The sequence below is a fragment of the Nerophis ophidion genome, linkage group LG11 (assembly GCF_033978795.1).
Source record: "Nerophis ophidion isolate RoL-2023_Sa linkage group LG11, RoL_Noph_v1.0, whole genome shotgun sequence".
NCBI classification, from domain to species: domain Eukaryota; kingdom Metazoa; phylum Chordata; class Actinopteri; order Syngnathiformes; family Syngnathidae; genus Nerophis; species Nerophis ophidion.
Genome location: NC_084621.1, coordinates 46,969,298 through 46,991,571, shown reverse-complemented (window position 1 = coordinate 46,991,571; position 22,274 = coordinate 46,969,298). Strand labels below are relative to the sequence as shown.

The 22,274-nt window shown below is 38.0% G+C and overlaps 1 protein-coding gene across 2 annotated transcripts in view; it reads right to left on the bottom strand.

Moving 5' to 3' along the window:
- cdkal1 (CDK5 regulatory subunit associated protein 1-like 1) overlaps positions 1 to 22,274 on the bottom strand; it is a 611,713-nt gene that overhangs the window by 580,934 nt on the left and 8,505 nt on the right. For both annotated transcript variants that reach the window (XM_061916180.1, XM_061916181.1), the window contains one exon: positions 20,957 to 21,069. In XM_061916180.1, the coding sequence (XP_061772164.1) occupies positions 20,957 to 21,069 (113 nt within the window). The remainder of the gene's footprint in view (positions 1 to 20,956; positions 21,070 to 22,274) is intronic.

Here is a 22,274-nt window from a genome sequence, read left to right as displayed (position 1 = left end):
ATGGGACCCGTTACCTCCCTGCTTTGCACTCAGCATTAAGGATTGGAACTGGGGGTTAAATCACCATAAATGATTCCCGGGCGCGGCAACGCTGCTCCCCACTGCTCCCCTCACCTCCCAGGGGTTGTTCAAGGGTAATGGGTCAAATGCAGAGAATAATTTAGCAACATTTAATATGTGTGTGACAATCATTGGTACTTTTATCTTTTTTTTTTACTTTTTTAAGGGTAGTTTTATTTGCATGCCTAATTCCTCCACTAGGCCAAGCTCTCTTGAACTGTATCTCCAGCCTGTCAGCCCTGTTGTAGTTTTTACCGCTTTCATAGCAAGTCTACTGACAGACAAATTAGAACTATACGTTACTTTTTAGTAGAAATGGCAACAGTGCAGGAATTTAGCATTAATGTGCATGTACCAGCCAGTCTGCCCTACAACAACGTAACTAAGGAGAATTTTGTCGCTGAAGTCTAAAATTCCAAACAGCAAGTTTGGAAGAAGGCAAGATTGTGATGTAAATATCTCTGCCTTGCTTTCATGGTTTGAGTTAACATTTTTAGGTTTTATGGAGATCTGAATACACAAAAACAGGTACCAACTTGTAAGAGAAGTCTTTTTCAAATAATAAAACCATTGTAAAGTTTGTCCTTGAGAAAAATGTATCTAAAAGACAACTTTGATTCAAGCCAGTATGTGTGTTCTAATGCAAATTTAACTTAAAGTTAAAGTACTAATGATTGTCACACACACACACACTAGGTGTGGTGAAATGTGTCCTCTGCATTTGACCCATCCCCTTGATCACCTCCTAGGGAAGTGAGGGGAGCAGTGGGCAGCAGCGGTGCCGCGCCCGGGACCATTTATGGTGATTTAACCCCCAATTCCAACCCTTGATGCTGAGTGCCAAGCGGGGAGGCAATGAGTCCCATTTTTCTGGTCATTGTGCAATTATGCCTAAACTCTCATCGCTGTACAACTTTGGTCACTGACTGATAATTTGTCATGTGAAAGGTTGCAGTTATTTTAGTATGCCAGGATTTTTCCACAGCACTTTATTGTTAAGACGGCCGCCTTAACAACAAAGCACCTCCGCCTAAACTAAAGTCTTAACAAGATGCTCCGCTTAGTTCTGCCTCTGCCAGTACATCTCTGCAGCACCCAGCATTGTCCCACCCACAGAACCATCTGATTGGCTGTTACCGCTCTGCGTATAACTAATCAGCAGTGCGTATTGGAGCCACTATGGATTGAACTTTCACAGTATCATGTTAGACCCGCTCGACATCCATTGCTTTCGGTCCCCTAGAGGGGGGGGGTTGCCCACATCTGAGGTCCTCTCCAAGGTTTCTCATAGTCAGCATTGTCACTGGCGTCCCACTGAATGTGAATTCTCCCTGCCCACTGGGTGTGAGTTTTCCTTGCCCTTTTGTGGGTTCTTCCGAGGATGTTGTAGTCGTAATGATTTGTGCAGTCCTTTGAGACATTTGTGATTTGGGGCTATATAAATAAACATTGATTGATTGATGATTGATATTTAGAGCACATGTAACAGCCAATCAGCAGTGCATATTCAGAGCGCATGTAACAGCCAATCAGCTGTGCGTATTCAGAGCGCATGGTGTCAGTGCTCCTGCGGTGTGGTGAGCAGAAAGGTGTTTAGCAGTTAAGCATAAGGCAGCGGACTCTTCCCAAATTATAAGACACTAGTAACATCACTATGAGCCCGTTGACGTTCTAGAAACATAAGCGGTAGTTTAGCACGCTCGCAGTCCTTGAGGTGAAGGCTAATTAGCTTTTAGTGTAACGTTAGCTCACTGTGAGGTGTGTGTGCATGCGTGTGTGTTACGGACAGCAAAACCCTGTCTGTCTGAGAGAAAGACAAGCATTATTGACCTAGAGTTAACAACTAAGTTATTTCACTTTACCTTTTTCTGTGTTGAAGCAGCAAAGAAGGACATTATGTTAATTATGAGTTTCCAAGAAGCTATCTCTGATAGATGATATAATAATGTAACTGCATCATAAAGCCTACATGAACTCCATGATGTTCAGAGAAGAAAAATCTCTCCTATTGCTATTGTACAATTTTTTCAGCTAAAGTTACATTCATAATTAGTAATGTAGCAGCCTAGTTTGGAATGGCAGGGTCCCTGCTATCACATGTTGATAAAAATATAACATTTACATAATACAAATAAACTACATGCTTCCCAAATGCTGTAATAATTTAAGCGTGAAGAGTTAGCACCGCTTTTAACTTTTTTTCAAACGCTTATTCACAGTAAGTCATTAATTTGACTTAGTAAGTCATTATGTAGTCATTTTAATTTAGTATGTCATTATTTTGACTTTGTAAATTACTACCACTTGTAAATTACTACCCCCCCCCCCCCCCCCAGAGAGACGCCACCTTAACTAACACATTTTCTGGGGGAAACACTGTATACAGTATATTTTTTCTGCTCCAGTTCTTCCCTTTTTCGTCCCTTGGCTCCCACTTTGTCCCATTGATCAAATCACCTCCATGTTATTCCTAATCTATGTTTTGAGGATATCCTCAATCCCTACGGAATGCAGGCGGTATTCCTGGGATAAAAAAGGGTGGCTGGCTGGCTGGCTGGCTGGCTTTTGCAGGGGAATAGGGAATACACCGCTCTTGTTGAGCGGCAAATGTTTGTTTCTTGAGTTCCCAATCATTTAGCCCTATGCTGCTTCTTTAGAAGATGGAATGACGTGAAGGAAAATATAATAGGAATTCCTGCTTTTTTGTTTTGTTCTAGCTACATTATTTAGCCTTCAAGATAACCCAAGACTGGCTTTCCTGTTAAACTTGTACGCACGTGTAATACTATTTCTCTGTGTACGAACGCTTCAATGACTCATTTTGTGCAGACTTATTTCACAGCGGATGAAAATACTACCTCTCGTTCAGTGGCACCTCTTCCAAGAGCACACGCGCGTGCGTGTACACTCCCCCATCCCTTCTCCCCCTTTGTCTGCTCCTTTTTCTCCTCTCGTTAGCTGCTCCTTTATCAATATTAATGTACTTTAAGTGGATTTTACTTTTTTTAAATATTATTGTAGGAAAATGGTTATTAAAGTTAAGGATTTCTGTCATTTCTGATCGTTTGTAGGATCACCACAGGGACTTGTGTGTGTGTGTGCGCGCATGTTGACATATTAAAACGTACAGCACAGTTCAGCCTACCGTTGTTTTAGCTTGTGAATAAAGATATAGTTAATTCATCATCTCCTTGTTATGTTTGTATGATATACAGTATTGTATAGCACTTTATATTGTGTGCAGAGAGTACAAAGGTTGACTAAAATAGAGAATTTTACAGAGGATGGAATCCATTAATCGTATTTACATCATTTCTTATGGAGATATTGGCCTCACTATACATACTTTATGATACATGAACCCTGTTTTAAGAACCAATTAAGTTCGTAAATCAAGGTTTCACTGTGTATCGAGATACTTTTTCTAACAATATTATATATATTTTTAATGTAATAATATATATTTTTTAAATGATTGGTCAATTGTAATTTAAGGACATCTTCCTGCTACTGGTCCCTCACTGCATGTGGTTGGTTAGTGGTGATCAAGGTAGTACAAGAAATTGACAGAAGTTGCTTTTTTACATTTCAATGGCAAAAAATGTGATCCATTTTCTGTACAATTGCAATGATCAGAAATAGATTGTTTGAATTACATTGTTTTTGACTCAGTTTGTCCAATTCATTATTACTGCCATCCAGTGTGCAAACAGTATGTCCCTATGTTTTAGGATAGGACAGACTTTTATTCATCCCACAATGAGGAAATTATGTGGTTGCAGGGCAGATTTTTATATTCAGTAACAAAAGTAAAACGTAATGTGTAGATGCTCAAATACTTCATTTACTATTTCGATTGCATAAAAAAACAAATCGGTCATGTTTTTTCTAATGATCGAGAACATTAGGCAAAATTCCAAAATAAGTGTGGTTGCCCTTTAAGTGGTTCACTTTAAACTTTTGAGGATGAATTGTTGCGTTACAAACTTCCGTGTGGTGTTGCTTATTTGTATTTATTCAAAGCTGATTTGTTATGTGTATGTAGCAGCAGCTGAACCAAATGTGAAAGTGTGTCATAATTACGACGATCAGCTGGATAATAAAAATACTGGAAGCAGTATCCTGAGTTTAGAATTTTTCCAGTCCAGAACGACAACCCCAATTAGAAACTGGTAACAAAACATACCAATACTTGGTATATATCCCTAATGAACAGTGTAGTAGTTGATGTGATTACCTTGCTGTGTTGTGTCTAACTTGGAGCTGGAAGTCTTTCAAATCAGTTAGTAGGCCTGCTAGCATTACTAGCTAACAATAACATTGCCAACTTCCAACACATCAGGAGCTTTTTATCATTGAAAGCAGCTAAATCGTTTATCACATACAGTATATATATATATGTCATCATTCTAAATATAAATAAATGATAAATGGGTTGTACTTGTATAGCGCTTTTCTACCTTCAAGGTACTCAAAGCGCTTTGACACTACTTCCACATTTACCCATTCACACACACATTCACACACTGATGGAGGGAGCTGCCTTGCAAGGCGCCAACCAGCACCCATCAGGAGCAAGGGTGAAGTGTCTTGCTCAGGACACAACGGACGTGACGAGGTTGGTACTAGGTGGGATTTGAACTAGGGACCCTCGGGTTGCGCACGGCCACTCTCCCACTGCGCCACGCCGTCCCTATATAAATTATCTCAGATCACCTCCTGTTTCCTGTTCGGAGTTTGTGTGTGTGTCTGACTGTTTTCAACTTAAAACTGTTGAGTCCAACAATCCATTTGTGTAAAACCAGCACATCCTTTGTATACTGCAGCTTGGGTTAAGGGCTTTACTGTGTCACTGTGCCGTGACATTTTGCAGTTTGTGTCAGTCAATGCTACGAAGTAGCACACCAAAACCAGCTAAAGATAGCAGCCTGAGATACGGGGGTGTGGATTTATTCTGCTAGTGGAAGCTTTGGCGTTTAAACTATCTGAATGCCTCCAACGAGAAAAACCCCACATCGGAGGGGTTCGAGGAGATGAAGCTAACACTTCACTCCCTGAGCAGCGATGTGACTGTGGTCAGAGCAAAGCTGAAATAGCTTCTGGGGCTACTGAAGGAGGTGAAATAGCTATGCCTCAAGAACGTAGAAAAACACCGGTACATTGTGGACCGAGAGCGGCGTATGGACGAACTAGAGCAATACTCCCGCATGAATGATGTGGTCATCAACGGCATCAAGATCAAGTCGCGCTTCTACGCCCGTGGGATGGCCGCAGACCGCAGGGAGCCCAGCGACCAGGAGACACAGTCGGTGGAGCAGGAGGTGGCTTTCTATCGCCAGAGCAGGGGGATAGAGACGGATGTGAAGCACATCGAGGCGTGTCACCCACTGCCCACGAAGAACCAGAGACAACCAGCTGTCATCATGAGGTTTAAGAATCGGAAAAAGAAAATGGCACTATTGAAACAAGGACACAAACTGAAATGGTACAAATATTTTCCTGAATGAACACTTGACAAAAAATGCTTACATCACAAGACAACTTAAAAAACAAAGCAAGATTCAACAAACCTGTGTAATTAACTCTAAGATCCTCATCAAACTAAATGGGACGCCGGAGGAAGCAAAAAAGTCTTGTTGGTGAAGAAAATGGAAGATCTTGATAAGTATAGACATTGATGCAGTACTTGGCATCAATGTAGCTTTATGGATTTTGGGTCATCTCAATACTATCCACACCAAGAACACAGACCACACCAAGTATTGATATAGACCTGTTACAGAAGATCCTAGAACATCAACAAAAATAACTGGAAATGTGTGAGTATCAAGTGCACGCCACAACAGAGACTGATATTGAGATAGATCCTGATAATATTTTTTTCTCTGCAATTGTTAAATACTGTAATTATTTTACCCATGAACAAAATGAAAGCAGTGTAAAATCAGAAGATAACCTGTCAATAATACATTTCAATAGTCAGAGCATGTACACTAACTGTGGCTATCAAGGATTACATTAAAAAAAATTGCTCATCCATTTAGCATTATTGCAATTACTGAAACCTGGTTCAACAATGATAAAAGCTATTGATTTTTGTCTGAATGGCTATTAATTACTATATAAAATCAGAATAAATACAATAGGAGTGCGGGTGGGGGCGGGAAGGGTCACTTTGTAGTCTTAACATATATGACAATAGCTGTCGATGGATTAATTGAATGTATAACAGTGCAAATTCTAAATGATAAGAAGACAATTATCTTCATGTGTTGTGTATACCGGGAACCTGGTGCCAGCATAGAAACTTTCAATGACTGTTTTCCTCTGTGAACCATAAAAACATATTTATCCATCCATCCATTTTCTACCGCTTATTCCCTTCGGGGTCGCGTTTAAAAAAAAGCCTTTGATACCATTGCTCATTCAATTCTACTAGATAGGATAGAAAGATATGGAACTCGGGGACTGGGTGGAGACTGGTTAAAAAGTTATTTAAAGGGGAACATTATCACCAGACCTATGTAAGCGTCAATATATACCTTGATGGTGCAGAAAAAATACCATATATTTTTTAACCGATTTCCGAACTCTAAATGGGTGAATTTTGGCGAATTAAACGCCTTTCTGTTTATCGCGCTGGAGGCGATGACGTCAGAATGTGACGTCGCCAAGGTAATACACCCACCATTTTCATTTTCAACACATTACAAACACCGGGTCTCAGCTCTGTTATTTTCCGTTTTTTGGACTATTTTTTGGAACCTTGGAGACATCATGCCTCGTCGGTGTGTTGTCGGAGGGTGTAACAACACTAACAGGGAGGGATTCAAGTTGCACCACTGGCCCGAAGATGCGAAAGTGTCTGCCGCCAGACCCCCATTGAATGGGCCAGAGTGTCTCCACATTTTACCGGCGATGCTAAGGCAGACATGACACAGAGATGTATGGATAACCTGCAAATGCATTTGCAACGATAGTCAACGAAATCACAAAGGTGAGTTTTGTTGATGTTGACTGCCAGCTAATCGATGCTAACATGCTACGCTAATTGATGCTAACATGCTATTTACCGGCGGTGCTAAAGCAGACATGGTACAGAGATGTATGGATAACCTGCAGATGCATTTGCAACTATATTACGTTTCCTTCCACCCACATTTAATGCAAAAAAAACACTTACCAATCGACGGATTTAAGTTGCTCCAGTGTCAAAAGATGCGAAAGTCCTGATCGTTTGGTCCGCACATTTTACCGGCGATGCTAACGCAGCTATTCGGTAATGCTATGGCTATGAATAGCGTAAATAGCTTTTCGCTCAATAGCTTCAGTTTCTTCTTCAATATTTTCATACCCCAACCATCTGTTTCAATACATGCGTAATCTGTTGAATCGCTTAAACCGCTGAAATCCGAGTTTGAATCCGAGCTAATGTCACCATATCTTGCTGTGGTATTCCCATTGTTTGTTTACATTGGCAGCACTGTGTGACGTCACAGGGAAATGGCCAGTGTCTTCGCAGAGAGCTGAAAATAAGGCACTTTAAAGCTTTATTTAGGGATATTTCGAGACCGGTAAAATTTTGAAAAAAACTTTAAAAAAATACAACTGAAATTGTGATAATGTTCCCCTTTAACAGGGAGGGTACAGTTTTTAAAAATGGGCCAATATTGATTAGATACTCGTCATTGCTAGTGGAGTAGCCCAAGGGTTAATGTTGGGGCCAAAACTGTTTAATGTGTATATTAACGAGATGTTTAATACATCCAAAGTACTGAAATGTCTACTACTTCTAGACGACACAAATATATTCTACAGTAGTGATGGCTTTAATGAGCTCATACATACAGTAAACACAAAACTAAATTATTTTAAAAAAATGGATGGACACCAATTAATTGTCATATTCATAATCTGTTTATGCAATCAAAGTTGCTCAAATTTGATGATCTTGTTAAATATAAAACTTTTTTACTAGTGATTTTGATAATAACATTACAAGTGGTCTAGTTATAACCGACGTTAGTGATCATCTGCCAGTTTTTACAATATATGATGGAAACTACAAGAAGAACATGTAAGACTAAAAAGGAAGTTGTTGAAAGCTTCGAAAATTAGTTTGTAAATATTGGACCAAAAGATTCCAGACCCAGTTTTAATTGAGGACTATAATGATACCATTGAGCGAAATCCCAGGTCCATGTTCATCAGTAATGTGACACAGGAGGAAATAGTTATAATTGTGAAAAAATGTAAATCTAAGACTTCAACTGATTGTAACGGAATTGATATGGAAACGATAAAAAGGGTTATTGAAGAGATCTCAGGACCATTAATGTATATTAGTAACCTATCATTTCAAACAGGTACATTTCCAAACAAAATGACAATGGCTAAAGTTGCACCAATTTATAAGACTGAAGACAAACATCAATTTACAAACTATACACCTGTTTCTTTACTTCCACAATTTTCTAAAATGATCGAAAAACTGTTCAATAACAGATTAGAGTTTCACGAATAAAAACAGAATACTCAAAGGGAACCAATATGGATAGAGAGCTAATGTTTCCACTTCAATGGCTTTAATTGAAATTTCAGAAGAAATTACCAATGCAATAGATAGTAAAAAATGTGCGGCAGCAGTGCTTATGGATCTAACTAAAATATTTGACACAATCACAATATTTTAATCAAAAAACTAGAATGATATGGCATCAGAGGGCTAGTCTTAAACTGGATAAGAAGTTATCTAACACACAGGAAACAATACATGAAGCTAGGCGAACACACTTTTACAACGCTAAATATATCCTGTGGTGTACCTCAGGGATCAATACTAGGACCTAAATTACTCAATCTCTATATAAATGACATTTGCAAAGATTTAAAGTTAGTATTATTTGCAGATGATACAACAGCGTTTTGTTCAGAAGAGAACACACAGACGCTAATACAAAGAACAGAAGAAATTAATAAATTAAAAAGATGGTTTGACAAAAACAGACTACCGTTGAATCTCAGTAAAACTAAAATAATGTTATTTGGTAACAGTAGAAGAGAAAGTCAAACAAATAAAAATAGACGGAATAGAGATTGAAAGAGTAAATGAAACCAAATTTCTAGGTATAATGATTGATGACAAATTGAACTGGAAATCTCATGTAAAGAATATACAACATAAAGTAACAAGAAACACGTCATTAATGAATAAAGCAAAACATGTTCTAGACCAAAAATCACTTTATATTCTCTACTACTCATTAGTGTTATCATATCTGAGTTACTGTGGCGAAATATGGGGAAATAATTACAAAAGTACACTTCATTCTCTACCAGTGTTACAAAAAAGATCAGTTAGATTAATACATAATGTTGGCCAGGGGCGCCGCTAGAGATTTTGGGCCTAATGAAAAAAATCTTTACAGGGCCCCCAACACATAATTTCATCATCATTAAGGGCCTCTCTGGGCCCCCCTTCATCATGGGCCCCTAGAATCCGTCCCCTAACCCCCCCTTTTCGGCGCCCCTGATGTTGGCTATAGAGAAAATACAATTCCTTTATTTATTGAATCAAAGATACTGAAATTCCACAACATAGTGGATTTGCAAACAGCTAAAATTATAGACAAAACAAAGTATAACCTGCTTCCCAAGAATATACAACAATTCTTCTCAAAAAAAGAGGAGAAATATAATCTTAGAGAAAAATGTAATTTAAAACATTTGTACGCACGTACAACACTTAAGACCTTAAGTATATCTGTATGTGGAATTAAATTATGGAATGGATTAAGCAAAGCCATTAAACAATGTACTAATATGATCTACTTCAAGAAACTCTTCAGACTTAAAAGTGTTTACAAAGTACAAAGAATAAGAACCATGATACACATTCTGCATGTATTTAATCCATTCATTCATTATCAAAATAATCTTACTTATCTCATCATATGAAATATAGCTTATTTCACCAATTATTATTTATTTTTATTGTGATAACTTACAGAGTATATTGTGAATAAATTGAGAACAGGAAGTGAACTAAAGTTTTACTGTTATGTAAAAGAAAAGGGTAGGATTAAATAAGCTCTGCTTCTTCCTACTGCTTTTCGAACATGTTGAAAAGAGAAACTGGAAATTTTGATGTATCATATAGTATGCTTGCATGTTCGAAATAAACTCAACTCAACTCATCAATAAACTTATATAAAGCATTTTAAAAATGATTGCTGCCTAACCTACAACATTTTTTTACAACACAAGCGAAGGCTCATAACATGAGTTTTTGGATATTTCTCTTTGCCGAGAGCTCAAACCACTCGTAAACGTTTTTGTGTGTCTGTATGCGGAGTAAAACTCTGGAACTAACTGGACTTCCAACACAAGCAATGCCAAACTTCTCGTAACTGGACACAGCAGGAATTTCTTGGAGACACTTTGTGGAGTCCTCAAAGAGCAGATTCTTTCCAGACTGACTCAAACAATTTGAAATTGGTAGTGCTGCCCCTTCCAAAATTGGCCTGCTCATCCTGGAGAATACGAACGAGGTAATTGCGGATCACAATTTAAACATTGGGTCTGGTTAAACTATAGAGATGAGGGTATTCAATTTGGACTTGCTGTTGTACTCTGTCTCATAGTGTTAATGTGTTCAGTGTTTCCTTCCCATTACTGGTATATAATCTATTACCATTGTTGGTATTTTGTCCCTTACCATTGTTGGAACTGTTCATTCTTCTTATATGGTTGCTACACATAATTGTTACAGTGTAATAATTAAAGTTAGCTATGAAAATGCCACCATGATACAACATTTGTATTATAATCATTGAACAAAGTAACAGTGAAGCTCAATGTATTGTAACTTAATGGAGAACTGGGGGTGGGATTAAATAAATTATCTTCTTCTCACTCCCTTTCAGGCAAAACTGGATCATCATGCTCACATACTGTACATTAACTTTTTCATTATATAAATTAATATTATTATGTGTTGTCTACCATGTAATTTTGTGTCATTGCGTGAAATAAATAAATAAATAAAGAAAGAAAGAAAATTCATCACTGAAAATCCTCGATAAAAAGCCTCGGCGATACCACCATTGTAACATAATTGAAAAATAGTGCATTTAGCTTTGAAAACTTGATCAGGTGCTCAAATATCCGCCTGGTACATAAGATCCTAAATGATGCAGCTCCTCCTCCCTTAAAAATATACGTACAGCTACGATTGCAATAAACAAGCAGAGTGTTAAGGTCTGTATCCATGGCTGACTGTAATGTCCCAAAAAGAAAGTCTGCCTTTCTCCCAATTAGCCTTTTCCTACCAAGTCATCAAAGAATGGAATGGGCTCCCAGACAATCTAAAGAACAACTCAAGTTTTCACAGCTTCTCTCAGGCAGTCAAAGACTGGCTTATAGACCACCAGTCCTGCTCACATTAACAATACCAGGCAGGTAGTTGACCATCAGATGATAGATACCCTAGCGGGAGCAGTCTGTTGCCCACCAGTGTCAGTCTAGTCGTGTAATGTCGGAATCTTGTTTACCAATGCAGTACCATTGGGGTACATGGCTATTGAATGATACCCTTATGGGTAACATCTGATGGCTACTGCACTGTATGCTGTGTTATGTGGACTTCGGAAAAAAACAAAACAGTGGCACTTTATATACTTCTGTACTTTAAATGAAGCTGTTAAACTACTGTAATTTGACCGCCCTCTGATTTGCAACTTGCATATTCTCTATGTATTCTACTTGTATTTTAAATTGCTCATCATTATGTAATTTCAATTTTGTTGTATATTTTTAACCATGTGTAATTTTAATCGTTAATGTTAAATGCGCAATAACGGACTAAAGATGGAAATTAGCATGTTGCTAAATCTGTTGCAGCCATTTTTTAATGTAACTAAACATTGTCCTTCAAATAAACAAATATAAATAGAAACACTAGCTCCCTCATGGCCGGCTTGAGTGTCTTCATGCCATCACAACAGGTGAGTGCTCAGATTAGTTGTGCTGCCGCTACTTTATCGCTGCTTTCCAAATGTTAAAAATGGCCATACCTTTATCCAATAAACCATTCTTTTTTTTAAAACCAAACGTTAACCACACTATAGATGTAATAATCAGGGGTGCATTGTTGGTAAACTCTTTCGGTGTTGCCTGCTACGTTGCTGAGTCATCAGTCGCAAACGAGAATGGTTCTCTCATATTACGTTTTCACAGAAATTTCGCAAGATTAGAAGGGCCATATTTTATAGCAGATCGACAAGCAACCGATTTGTGACTTTCCAACTACACATTGACCAAGCCATACCATGTATAGATCAATCCAGCGGCTCGCCAAACAATGTATTCATATCTCTAAAGTAGTAAGGGAACACTACTGTTTTGTATTGTGACTTATGTATTGTAAAGTCCTTGCCAAAACCCAGCCCTCAGCATCAGTAATTGACAGTCACCAAGGGAATACATCACATAACACCTAAAGCCCGTCACCTGTAAGCTCTTTGATGTTCATTCACTTTCAGGGACTCGGAACGACTGGTCTTGCACATAGACGAAGGCATAGTCTGCAAGGCAATCGCGCACTCACACACGACAATGTTGTCAAAACGATCTGCAGAAAAACAACTGAAAACACTTTAAAATGCAATCTCAGCCAGTTTTTGTCGATAGCACCAAGATGGCAATCAACCAACCTCTCATCTGTTAACTTGTGATATATCAACCAACACTTTGCTCAGTAATGTGACAAACGTGCTTAAATGAGTAAGGACATGTTGTGCAGTAAATGCAATGTAAATGTAGAGACTGAAATCTTAGTACACTTATTTCACAGACTTTTCGAAATTGTTTCTAATCACTTTCCCTTTTGGAAATCGTTTGCAAATGTTCATGTTTTATGTTGGACAATGCTGTTGTCATGTAAATCAGTATGTTTTTGCAGCAACAGCAATTTCCAACAGGTTTGTGATGTGGTCCAAATTCCTATCCTTTGCAGTAATCAATAGATGAGATAGAGTGATGATCCCTTCTTTCCTCCTGCTACGCCGCTTTCCTCTTTTCTCTATCCCTATTTCTCTCAAGGGAATTTTAAAAGCAGGCTTGGCTGGGTTACCTAATCCCATTGCTTCTAAAAAGGTTGCTGGGTGCTGCATACACGAGGGTCACCTTGTAGGATCACCCGGACACACACCCACAAGTGCACACACACACACAAACATAGGGCTTGGGATCACTCCAATTTCCTGGCCTCTAAATTGTTACACTTGACTGCTTGGACTCAAGGTATATATCTGCAGGCTTTAGTTAGTTGGTGTGTGTGTGTGTGTGTGTGTGTGTGTGTGTGTGTGTGTGTGTGTGTGTGTGTGTGTGTGTGTGTGTGTGTGTGTTTCAGCGAGACGTAGCATACAAAAGACAAAGATAAGGAGTATGCATACATCATTTTCACCCACTTAAAGCCTCACAAGGATAAAATGATAAGTAGATGTGTTTATTTGAATCAAAAAAGTGCCATTTTTAAGCACAGTAAGAGATAATTGGGCATTCCCTGTGTTTATGTGACAACTTTAATATTCATAACAATGAACCCCCCGTCAGAATATGAATTTGCATATCCATATTTACATATTAACAGCCGTTTCAGACGTCAAATGTCTGCTTTGCACTTTGTGAGTCTTAGTATAAATAGAACCAAGTGTAGATGTAGCGATAAACAGTATTTAATTGTGTGCATTTAGATCTGCGAGGCAGCATAAGTTACGTTTCTTGTGGAAAGTTCTGTTTCCTATTATTACATCTTCACCTTTAAAAAAACTGTCTGAGCTACTGCAGCGTGTCGTCACCAAAGCGCTTCACTAATGCCTGCCTCGGTGTGTGTCTGTTGCACTGGATGTTTGGTTCAAGTGCATCTGTCTCTGTCAGCTACACTCTTCATCCATTACCCTGCCCTCTTCCTCATGGACATTTCCTCTCCCCCTTTCCTTAAATCGCTTTCCCATTTATATTTTACCTCTCCAAGTCTGCAGAGTGAACTGTCGGGACATACAGAACCGCACCACTATAAAAACAGAGTGAGTTTCACACTGATCTTGTAACTGACGGCTGTCACACAACACGTTACATCACCCTATATGAAACCTAATTCTCATCACCTCGGCAAATGTGCGTCTGTCGGATGCCCGAGCGCGAGCGTCTGTAAATGTGAGAGGCGGAGTCGGGGGAACATTTCAAAGCTTCACTGGCTGTGACGCGGCGCCATTGTAATGTTGCATAGCGCTCGGTCAGCCAATCAGAAAAATTCTCACCCTCCGTTTTATGAATGAGGTGCGGCGTATGCGAAGTCCAGGCGCACACACTTAAAGCGAAAATACTCTAACACAGTGATGTAATACATTCACATGGAGTACCAGGAGCGTCTAAAAAACAAGAGTGGCATAAAATCAATATTATATTAGCTTAAGAAAATGTGTTTAAAAAATGCAAAACGTATGACTTTAATGAATTTATAACCATAACATATTTCACAGAAGCATTGTTTTAATAACTCAGAATCCAAAACAAAATGTTATCAGGACCTTTAATAACTCCACTGTCTCAGTGAGGCCAAATCCTTCAACTGCCTGTGTTCAAACCAGGAACTCAAAATGCCTTATTTGGCTGACTTTGTGTACAAGGGAGTCATTTTGCCTAACCGCTATGTAAAAATTATAACAAAAGTGTTGTGTGTGTGTGGCCCGACTGGCAACGGCGGAGGAGGATGAAGAAGAAGATTGCAAGTGTGCATTTATGTACACACCTTTCAGTTTCTGGCATGCTGCGCCACAATAGTTCATTTATTAGCAGTGTACTATAGTAGGTTAACAGTGCCCTCTTTGGTCGTACAGTAGACAACCATTGAGTGGCGGCCAGCATATGTAGGTGCAGACAATTAAAGCAGGTGCAAACACAATGAAAGCAAAGTACCCTGGTAAAATATGACGTTTTGTTAAAGATTGTGATAAAGTGGAAAGCAAGAGGTGTTGCTGACTACCAAAATGGTCATTCTGTTTTATCATACAATAGAAAATAGAATGCACAGGTTTGATTATTGAGCAACTGTAAGTGATGATATACAGTACTATTGTCTATTTCAGCAAGACATTAAAAAAAAAAAAAGCATGCACAAATACTACACTTATGTCGTTTGGTTTAATTGACATGAACCAACAGAGTTACACATTCACAAACTGTGAATGAGAAGGACTCGAGGTGCATTTTTTTTTTTCCACAGAAGCATGACCTCATCATGTCCTTATGTAAAAACACACTTGTCTTGAGGTAAGGCTGCCATCTAGTGATGGCCACCAGAACTGCTACTACGCCTCACACCAGGTGATGTCATAGTTTTGAGAAAGAATGAAAGAGTTAGGGGAAGGGGGGGCTGCGAAAAACAGAAAGAGGCAAGAGAGTATGTGTGAGTGAGAGGAGGTGATGTCATGTTTTCATAGCATGGTCTTTGTCTACAATGTTTTATTTAACGATGCAGCATCAGTTTGATATTCACATGACGTCAGCTGTTTTGTTTGCTGAGGACATAACACATACAAAAATGAAAACTTTCCACCCGCTATGCAGCAGACCAGACGCTACATTCTCTCAGTCCTTGGCATTCCACACTCGTCCATTCTCCCATACGCTCGCAGCAATTTCATGTCATTCGAGACGATTACATTGCATTCCATACAGCACTCCAAACAATCTCAGCACATGGCCTCAACACAGTAATCATTTCTGATTCTGGCCATGACAGGCAATTTCTCCTTCCAACAATCTAAAGAGCGAAGAACAATACTCACACTGAAAGCCTGGGAAAATGTAATGTAAGGGAAAAGAAAGTAACTTGAGGAATTACGAAGGAGACCAAGACGGGAATCAAACTAATCCTTAAAAGGAGACCTATGATAAATTTCCTCTTTTTGCATAATCATTAATGGATATATTTTCTTTAAAAAAAAAAGGTATACATATATTCCAAAATAAATCTGTTATTAGTAATTATTATTAATATTATTATGCCGCCGTGCTCTATTTTAGCACAACGGTATAATAATTTTAATTTTAGCTAGCTTCTTATGTTATTACTATAGTGTAACACAGGCTGCACTTTGTACACGCCTGGTTTATTGACATATATCATACTGCCCTCCCTAAATTTTGGAATTTAGCCAAAGAATAAATGTAAGTCTTTTAAAATAAAGATGAAAAAAATAACTTGAGGTTGTTTATTGATAGTCTCCACAATAAAGTTACTGTAAAATAAGCAATCAAACTGAACGGGATGAAGGTTGGCTCTAATGCTGCTGGCTTGATGCTAATATACAATGAACCATTTACTTGACAGGCTAACGAAAATTAGCAGCGCAAACTTGTACAAAAGTTTATCAAGTAAGGTTTTAATGTAACAACCGTTACATAAAAAAGGAAGTGTATTTCTACTTACAGGCATATATTGACCAAATTATATAAAAACAAATAGTGACAGCTAACTTTGTACTCCTCAATTGAAGCTCCTGCTGACTAACTATAGAAGTCTGTTGCTCAAACTTCTAATTTTAAAACAAATTACCTAGTTTGTGGAACATAATTGCAGGAGATGGAAGCAAAAATAACCTGTAAGGTGAAGTGTTACTACCTGTCTTGCAAAATATATGTGTGAAAAAAATGTATGTATATATTTGTATTTATTTTTTTGCGCAGCCTTTAAAAAGGGAACCGCACTTTTTATTTTATTTTGCATATCGTTCACAATCATTATGGAAAGACATGACGTCAGATGTATTTTTTGTAAAGCATTCTAACTTTTAAATAAAAGTCTGCTTACAGCAGAGCCAATGGAGGTCCTTTATTCCAACCATAAAACAGAATTTAAAAAAACATCCAAAAAGCGCCAACCATACACCATTTACATTTCTTGGCTTGAACCTTTCAATCCGGTTTCAGGGCAAATCACTCTACGGAGACAGCCCTCGCAAAAATGACTAATGATCTATTGCTAACGATGGATTCTGATGCGTCATCTATGTTGCTGCTCCTCGATCTTAGCGCTGCTTTCGATACAGTCGATCATAATATTTTATTAGAACGTATCAAAACACTAATTGGTATGTCAGACTTAGCCCTGTCTTGGTTTAACTCTTATCTTACTGATAGGATGCAGTGCGTCTCCCATAACAATGTGACCTCGGACTACATTAAGGTAACGTGTGGAGTTCCCCAGGGTTCAGTCCTTGGCCCTGCACTCTTCAGCATCTACATGCTGCCGCTAGGTGACATCATACGCAAATACGGTGTTAGCTTTCACTGTTATGCTGATGACACCCAACTCTACATGCCCCTAAAGCTGACGAACACGCCGGATTGTCGTCAGCTGAAGGCGTGTCTTATTGAAATTAAACAATGGATGTCCGCTAACGGAAATGCTGATTATTGGTCCTGCTAGACACCGACCTCTATTTAATAATACAACTCTAACATTCGACAACCAAACAATTAAACAAGGCGACACGGTAAAGAATCTGGGTATTATCTTCGACCCAACTCTCTCCTTTGAGTCACACATTAAAAGCGTTACTAAAACGGCCTTCTTTCATCTCCGTAATATCGCTAAAATTCACTCCATTCTGTCCACTAAAGCCGCTGAGATCATTATCCATGCGTTTGTTACGTCTCGCCTCGACTACTATAACGTATTTTTTTCGGATCTCCCCATGTCTAGCATTAAACGATTACAGTTGGTACAAAATGCGGCTGCTAGACTTTTGACAAGAACAAGAAAGTTTGATCACATTACGTCTGTACTGGCTCACCTGCACTGGCTTCCTGTGCACTTAAGATGTGACTTTAAGGTTTTACTACTTACGTATAAAATACTACACGGTCTAGCTCCATCCTATCTTGCCGATTGTATTGTACCATATGTCCCGGCAAGAAATCTGCGTTCAAAGGACTCCGGCTTATTAGTGATTCCCAAAGCCCAAAAAAAGTCTGCGGGCTATAGAGCGTTTTCATTTCGGGCTCCAGTACTCTGGAATGCCCTCCCGGTAACAGTTCGAGATGCCACCTCAGTAGAAGCATTTAAGTCTCACATTAAAACTCATTTGTATACTCTAGACTTTAAATAGACTCCCTTTTTAGACCAGTTGATCTGCCGTTCCTTTTCTTTTTCTCCTATGTCCCACTCTCCCTTGTGGAGGGGGTCCGGTCCGATCCGGTGGCCATGTACTGCTTGCCTGTGTATCGGCTGGGGACATCTCTGCGCTGCTGATCTGCCTCCGCTTGGGATGGTTTCCTTCCTGCTGGCTCCGCTGTGAACGGGACTCTCGCTGCTGTGTTGGATCCGCTTTGGACTGGACTCTCGCGACTGTTTTGGATCCATTATGGATTGAACTTTCACAGTATCATGTTAGACCCGCTCAACACCCATTGCTTTCATCCTCTCCAAGGTTCTTAGTCATCATTGTCACCGACGTCCAACTGGGAGTGAGTTTTCCTTGCCCTTATGTGGGCCTACCGAGGATGTCGTAGTGGTTTGTGTTGTGGTTTGTGCAGCCCTTTGAGACACTAGTGATTTAGGGCTATATAAGTAAACATTGATTGATTGATTGATTGAATGTTAAATACCAAGTAATAATGAACAGTGATTAAATAATATTCATACATATATACACAAATACATATATATACACACACACATATATATCATAAAATATATATATATATATATATATATATATATATCTATATATATATATATAGATATATATAGATATATATATCTTCACTATATTACAAATTTTTTATCAACTGTATATGTTCTTTTATGTACATCACACTGTATTAAAAATCTGTAGATTTTACAGTTAAAAATACCCACAACTCAGTTGCCAAAATGTTGCTGTAAAAGGTATTGTTTTTTACAGTAAATAAATGGAAAAAATGGAAAAAAACAGTACCACAGTTTTTACTGTAAAAGCTATGGCTGTTTTTACGTTGCATTTATGGGAAATTGGAAAACAATACCACAGTTTTTGTTTTATTTATAGTAAAATTTTGGTGACTGAACTACCAGTTTTTTTTACCATTGAAATAATTTTTGCAGTGCATAATTTGATGGATAACTTGCTTTAAAATCATTAGTCAAGACTATATTTAAGTACATTATTTTTATTTTTAACAAAACAAATGTTTGGAATGCAATAATACATGAAGTTTAAAAAATATGTACAATGACTTGCAAGATAAGTATTTTTTCTGTCAAAAGGGAATGTTGAATACATTTGGAAAGAAAAGACAACATAAAGTGATTTTGAGTTTGAAACATGGGGTTAAGAGCATCTAAATAACTGTACACGTATGTTTTTAGAATGTGGCATGAAGCACAACAAAAACGACTCAAGCACAAGGAGAACATGCTAAGTCCAGGCCCAACTCGAACCCAGACCTCCTGACTGTAAAGCAGACGTTGCTGAACTCTTTTGAGCAGAAAGCCAATAGCACAAAATGGGTAGTTAACGTGACCCTAAAATATAATAATGATATAAATAAGGACATCCTTTCATTAGCATGGACAAAATGTAACCTCTACATTTAACAAACAACAAAATTAAGGAATAGCTTGTGGTTTAGTACAGTAAGTAGAGATAGTCAACTCAGCTAATAGAAAACAGTACCCATAAGAGCACGTTTTGATCTCATTACCAAGACAGTATCACATTACACTGTCTTGAATTGCACCTTTATTTGCAATAGACCTTAAACCCACTACAGAAGCAATATGCACTAATCAAATTGTGAGAAAGGAGAATATTTCCAGCACAGGAACAAGAATGAGAATAGAAAACAGCTGCACAACTACTTTTTGAGAGAATACAGCCCTATTATTTGATTGTAGATTTGAAAGAGCTCTATGGTAAGGCATTTGGTATATTCAAAATATGGCCATAGAAGATCTCACACTTTAAAATGCAAAAAAATAAGCACATTGACAACCAGTCTTCTGTTGAGTTATTAACCCCCTAATGGTGATGTTTTGTGACAATTAATCTATGCAAAATCCATGAGTGTGTTTGTCAAGACTGTATATGTGGTAGAGGTGTAATGCATCATTAAGGCACCATTAAAACACTGCTCAAGGTTGTAATGATACATGTGGTGTAAGTCAAATCCCTGACAACGGGACACTTTGCAGAACTTACGATTTAATAAGTAATATCATATTTCCTCTTGAACTACACAATGTGCTTGAACATAAAAAGGCCCTTATAAGAGGTCTTTCTATTCCATGTCTGGTCTCTATGCAAAAGACATGCACATACATTTTGACATATGCCACCAGCAACCTATTTTCCCAAACTGATTCCCTTTACAAAAAAATATAATAATGCCAAATATTCTATGACCTACTATCCATTTTAGATAATAGTTCACAACATATCAAGAGTAATTTAGGCCACCATGTTACATGGAAGTGACACATAAGCTTTCCCACGGACTAATACTGCCCTCTTGTGATTAGTAATATAACTACATTAATTCAGACCCCACTACAAGTTATATTTGTTAGAGATGAAATCGACATTATCTTGGATATTTGTTGTTCTTTTGTGTTGAAATATACCAGTATTCTGACAATGTACAGTGGAACTTATAAAAAAAAGTGAAAAAAGTGGAACTAACAATTACACAAATGAGTGATAAGAATGAATATCATAAAATATTTATTAACTGTAATGACAATGACATTTCGGCCCTTCTGGCTCTGAGATAAGGTTAAATACAATGCAAACTGCCAGTAGGTTTGACTGTAATTGATAAAACTGTAATATTATAAATGGTATCTTACCAGTCATTTTGTATCCACTGGCAGCAAGTTGTCCAGCCATGTACTCTCCATCCGAGTTGTTGTGACTGCAGCCCCATGTTTTCATCCAGATTTTCTGGGTGCCCGGAATAAAACTGGAAAAAAAAATTCATGGTATCATTAATAATCATCCCCACCATTAATGGGCGTAGCAAATGTCACAGTTAACCCCGTAAGATCCACCCAAAACATCTGGTCTTGCTCGCTAGCAGTAGCTTATAGCTAGAGATTCCAACGATGAGAAGGAAAAAAGTGAGCATGAAGGACAGTAATTAAAATAAAAAGTTGATCATATTTGTTGAATTAAACAAATAAATAATATAAACAAAGCACACATGAATGTGTAGTTATTCATTACGGCCTTGAATAGCCTTTAAAAATGTATTGAGTTGTTGAAACCTGCTGCGACATTGACTACCAAATAAGTAATAAACATATTCGCGCTGCATTGATACAGGTATCGGACAATACTTAAGGCTGCAATATCGGTATTGTATCTGAAGTAAAGAAAAGTTGTATTGAGACGAATACTAGGTGCATTTAATCTCGTACATCATCCAAGTATTTCTGTCAAACACTTTACATCAACAATTGATATAATCTTACAGCATGTGTCTGGGAGGGGAGTCTCTATACAACAAGAACAAACTGTTCTCACTTTTTGACGTACATTCTGTTCTTCTTCTTCTGTCCTTAAAGCCATTTTGAACTGAACAGCCTGGACAAAGACTTGCATCACTTGCATTGCTATGTTATTGCTATGACATAACAGATTTACAGTTCCAGGTTTTATGGTTATCACATTTCACTTATTTTCCATCACTGATAACTTTTGGTGGAATGGCATTACAAAATGACAAACAAGTAGAAAAAAGGACAGTTCACATATTACAGTCCTTCCAGAAATGTGTGTGTAAATGGAGCCAATACACACACAATTCATTTGCAGCCTTGCAAATGTAGCCAATCGTCACAACTTTACCACAAATTTGACTTTAAAATGGACCATAAGTCCGCCTCTCACTTAAAAATAACTCGGGCGATGAAGATATGTATGCAAATTCATTGTTCTGTTTTAACTTTCAGTATCCTGCTGTATGTTGTGATAATAAAGCTGAGGACAGTCGATACTTATTGTCATTGTCTGATACTGTACACTGCTTAAAAAGGGAACTGGACCTATTTTGGAATTTTTTCATTCACAATGATTATTAAAGACATGACGACGGATGTATTTTTTTTTTGCTTTCTAACTCGTAAATAAAAGTTTGCTGAAAACAGAGCTAATGAGAGGTCCTCT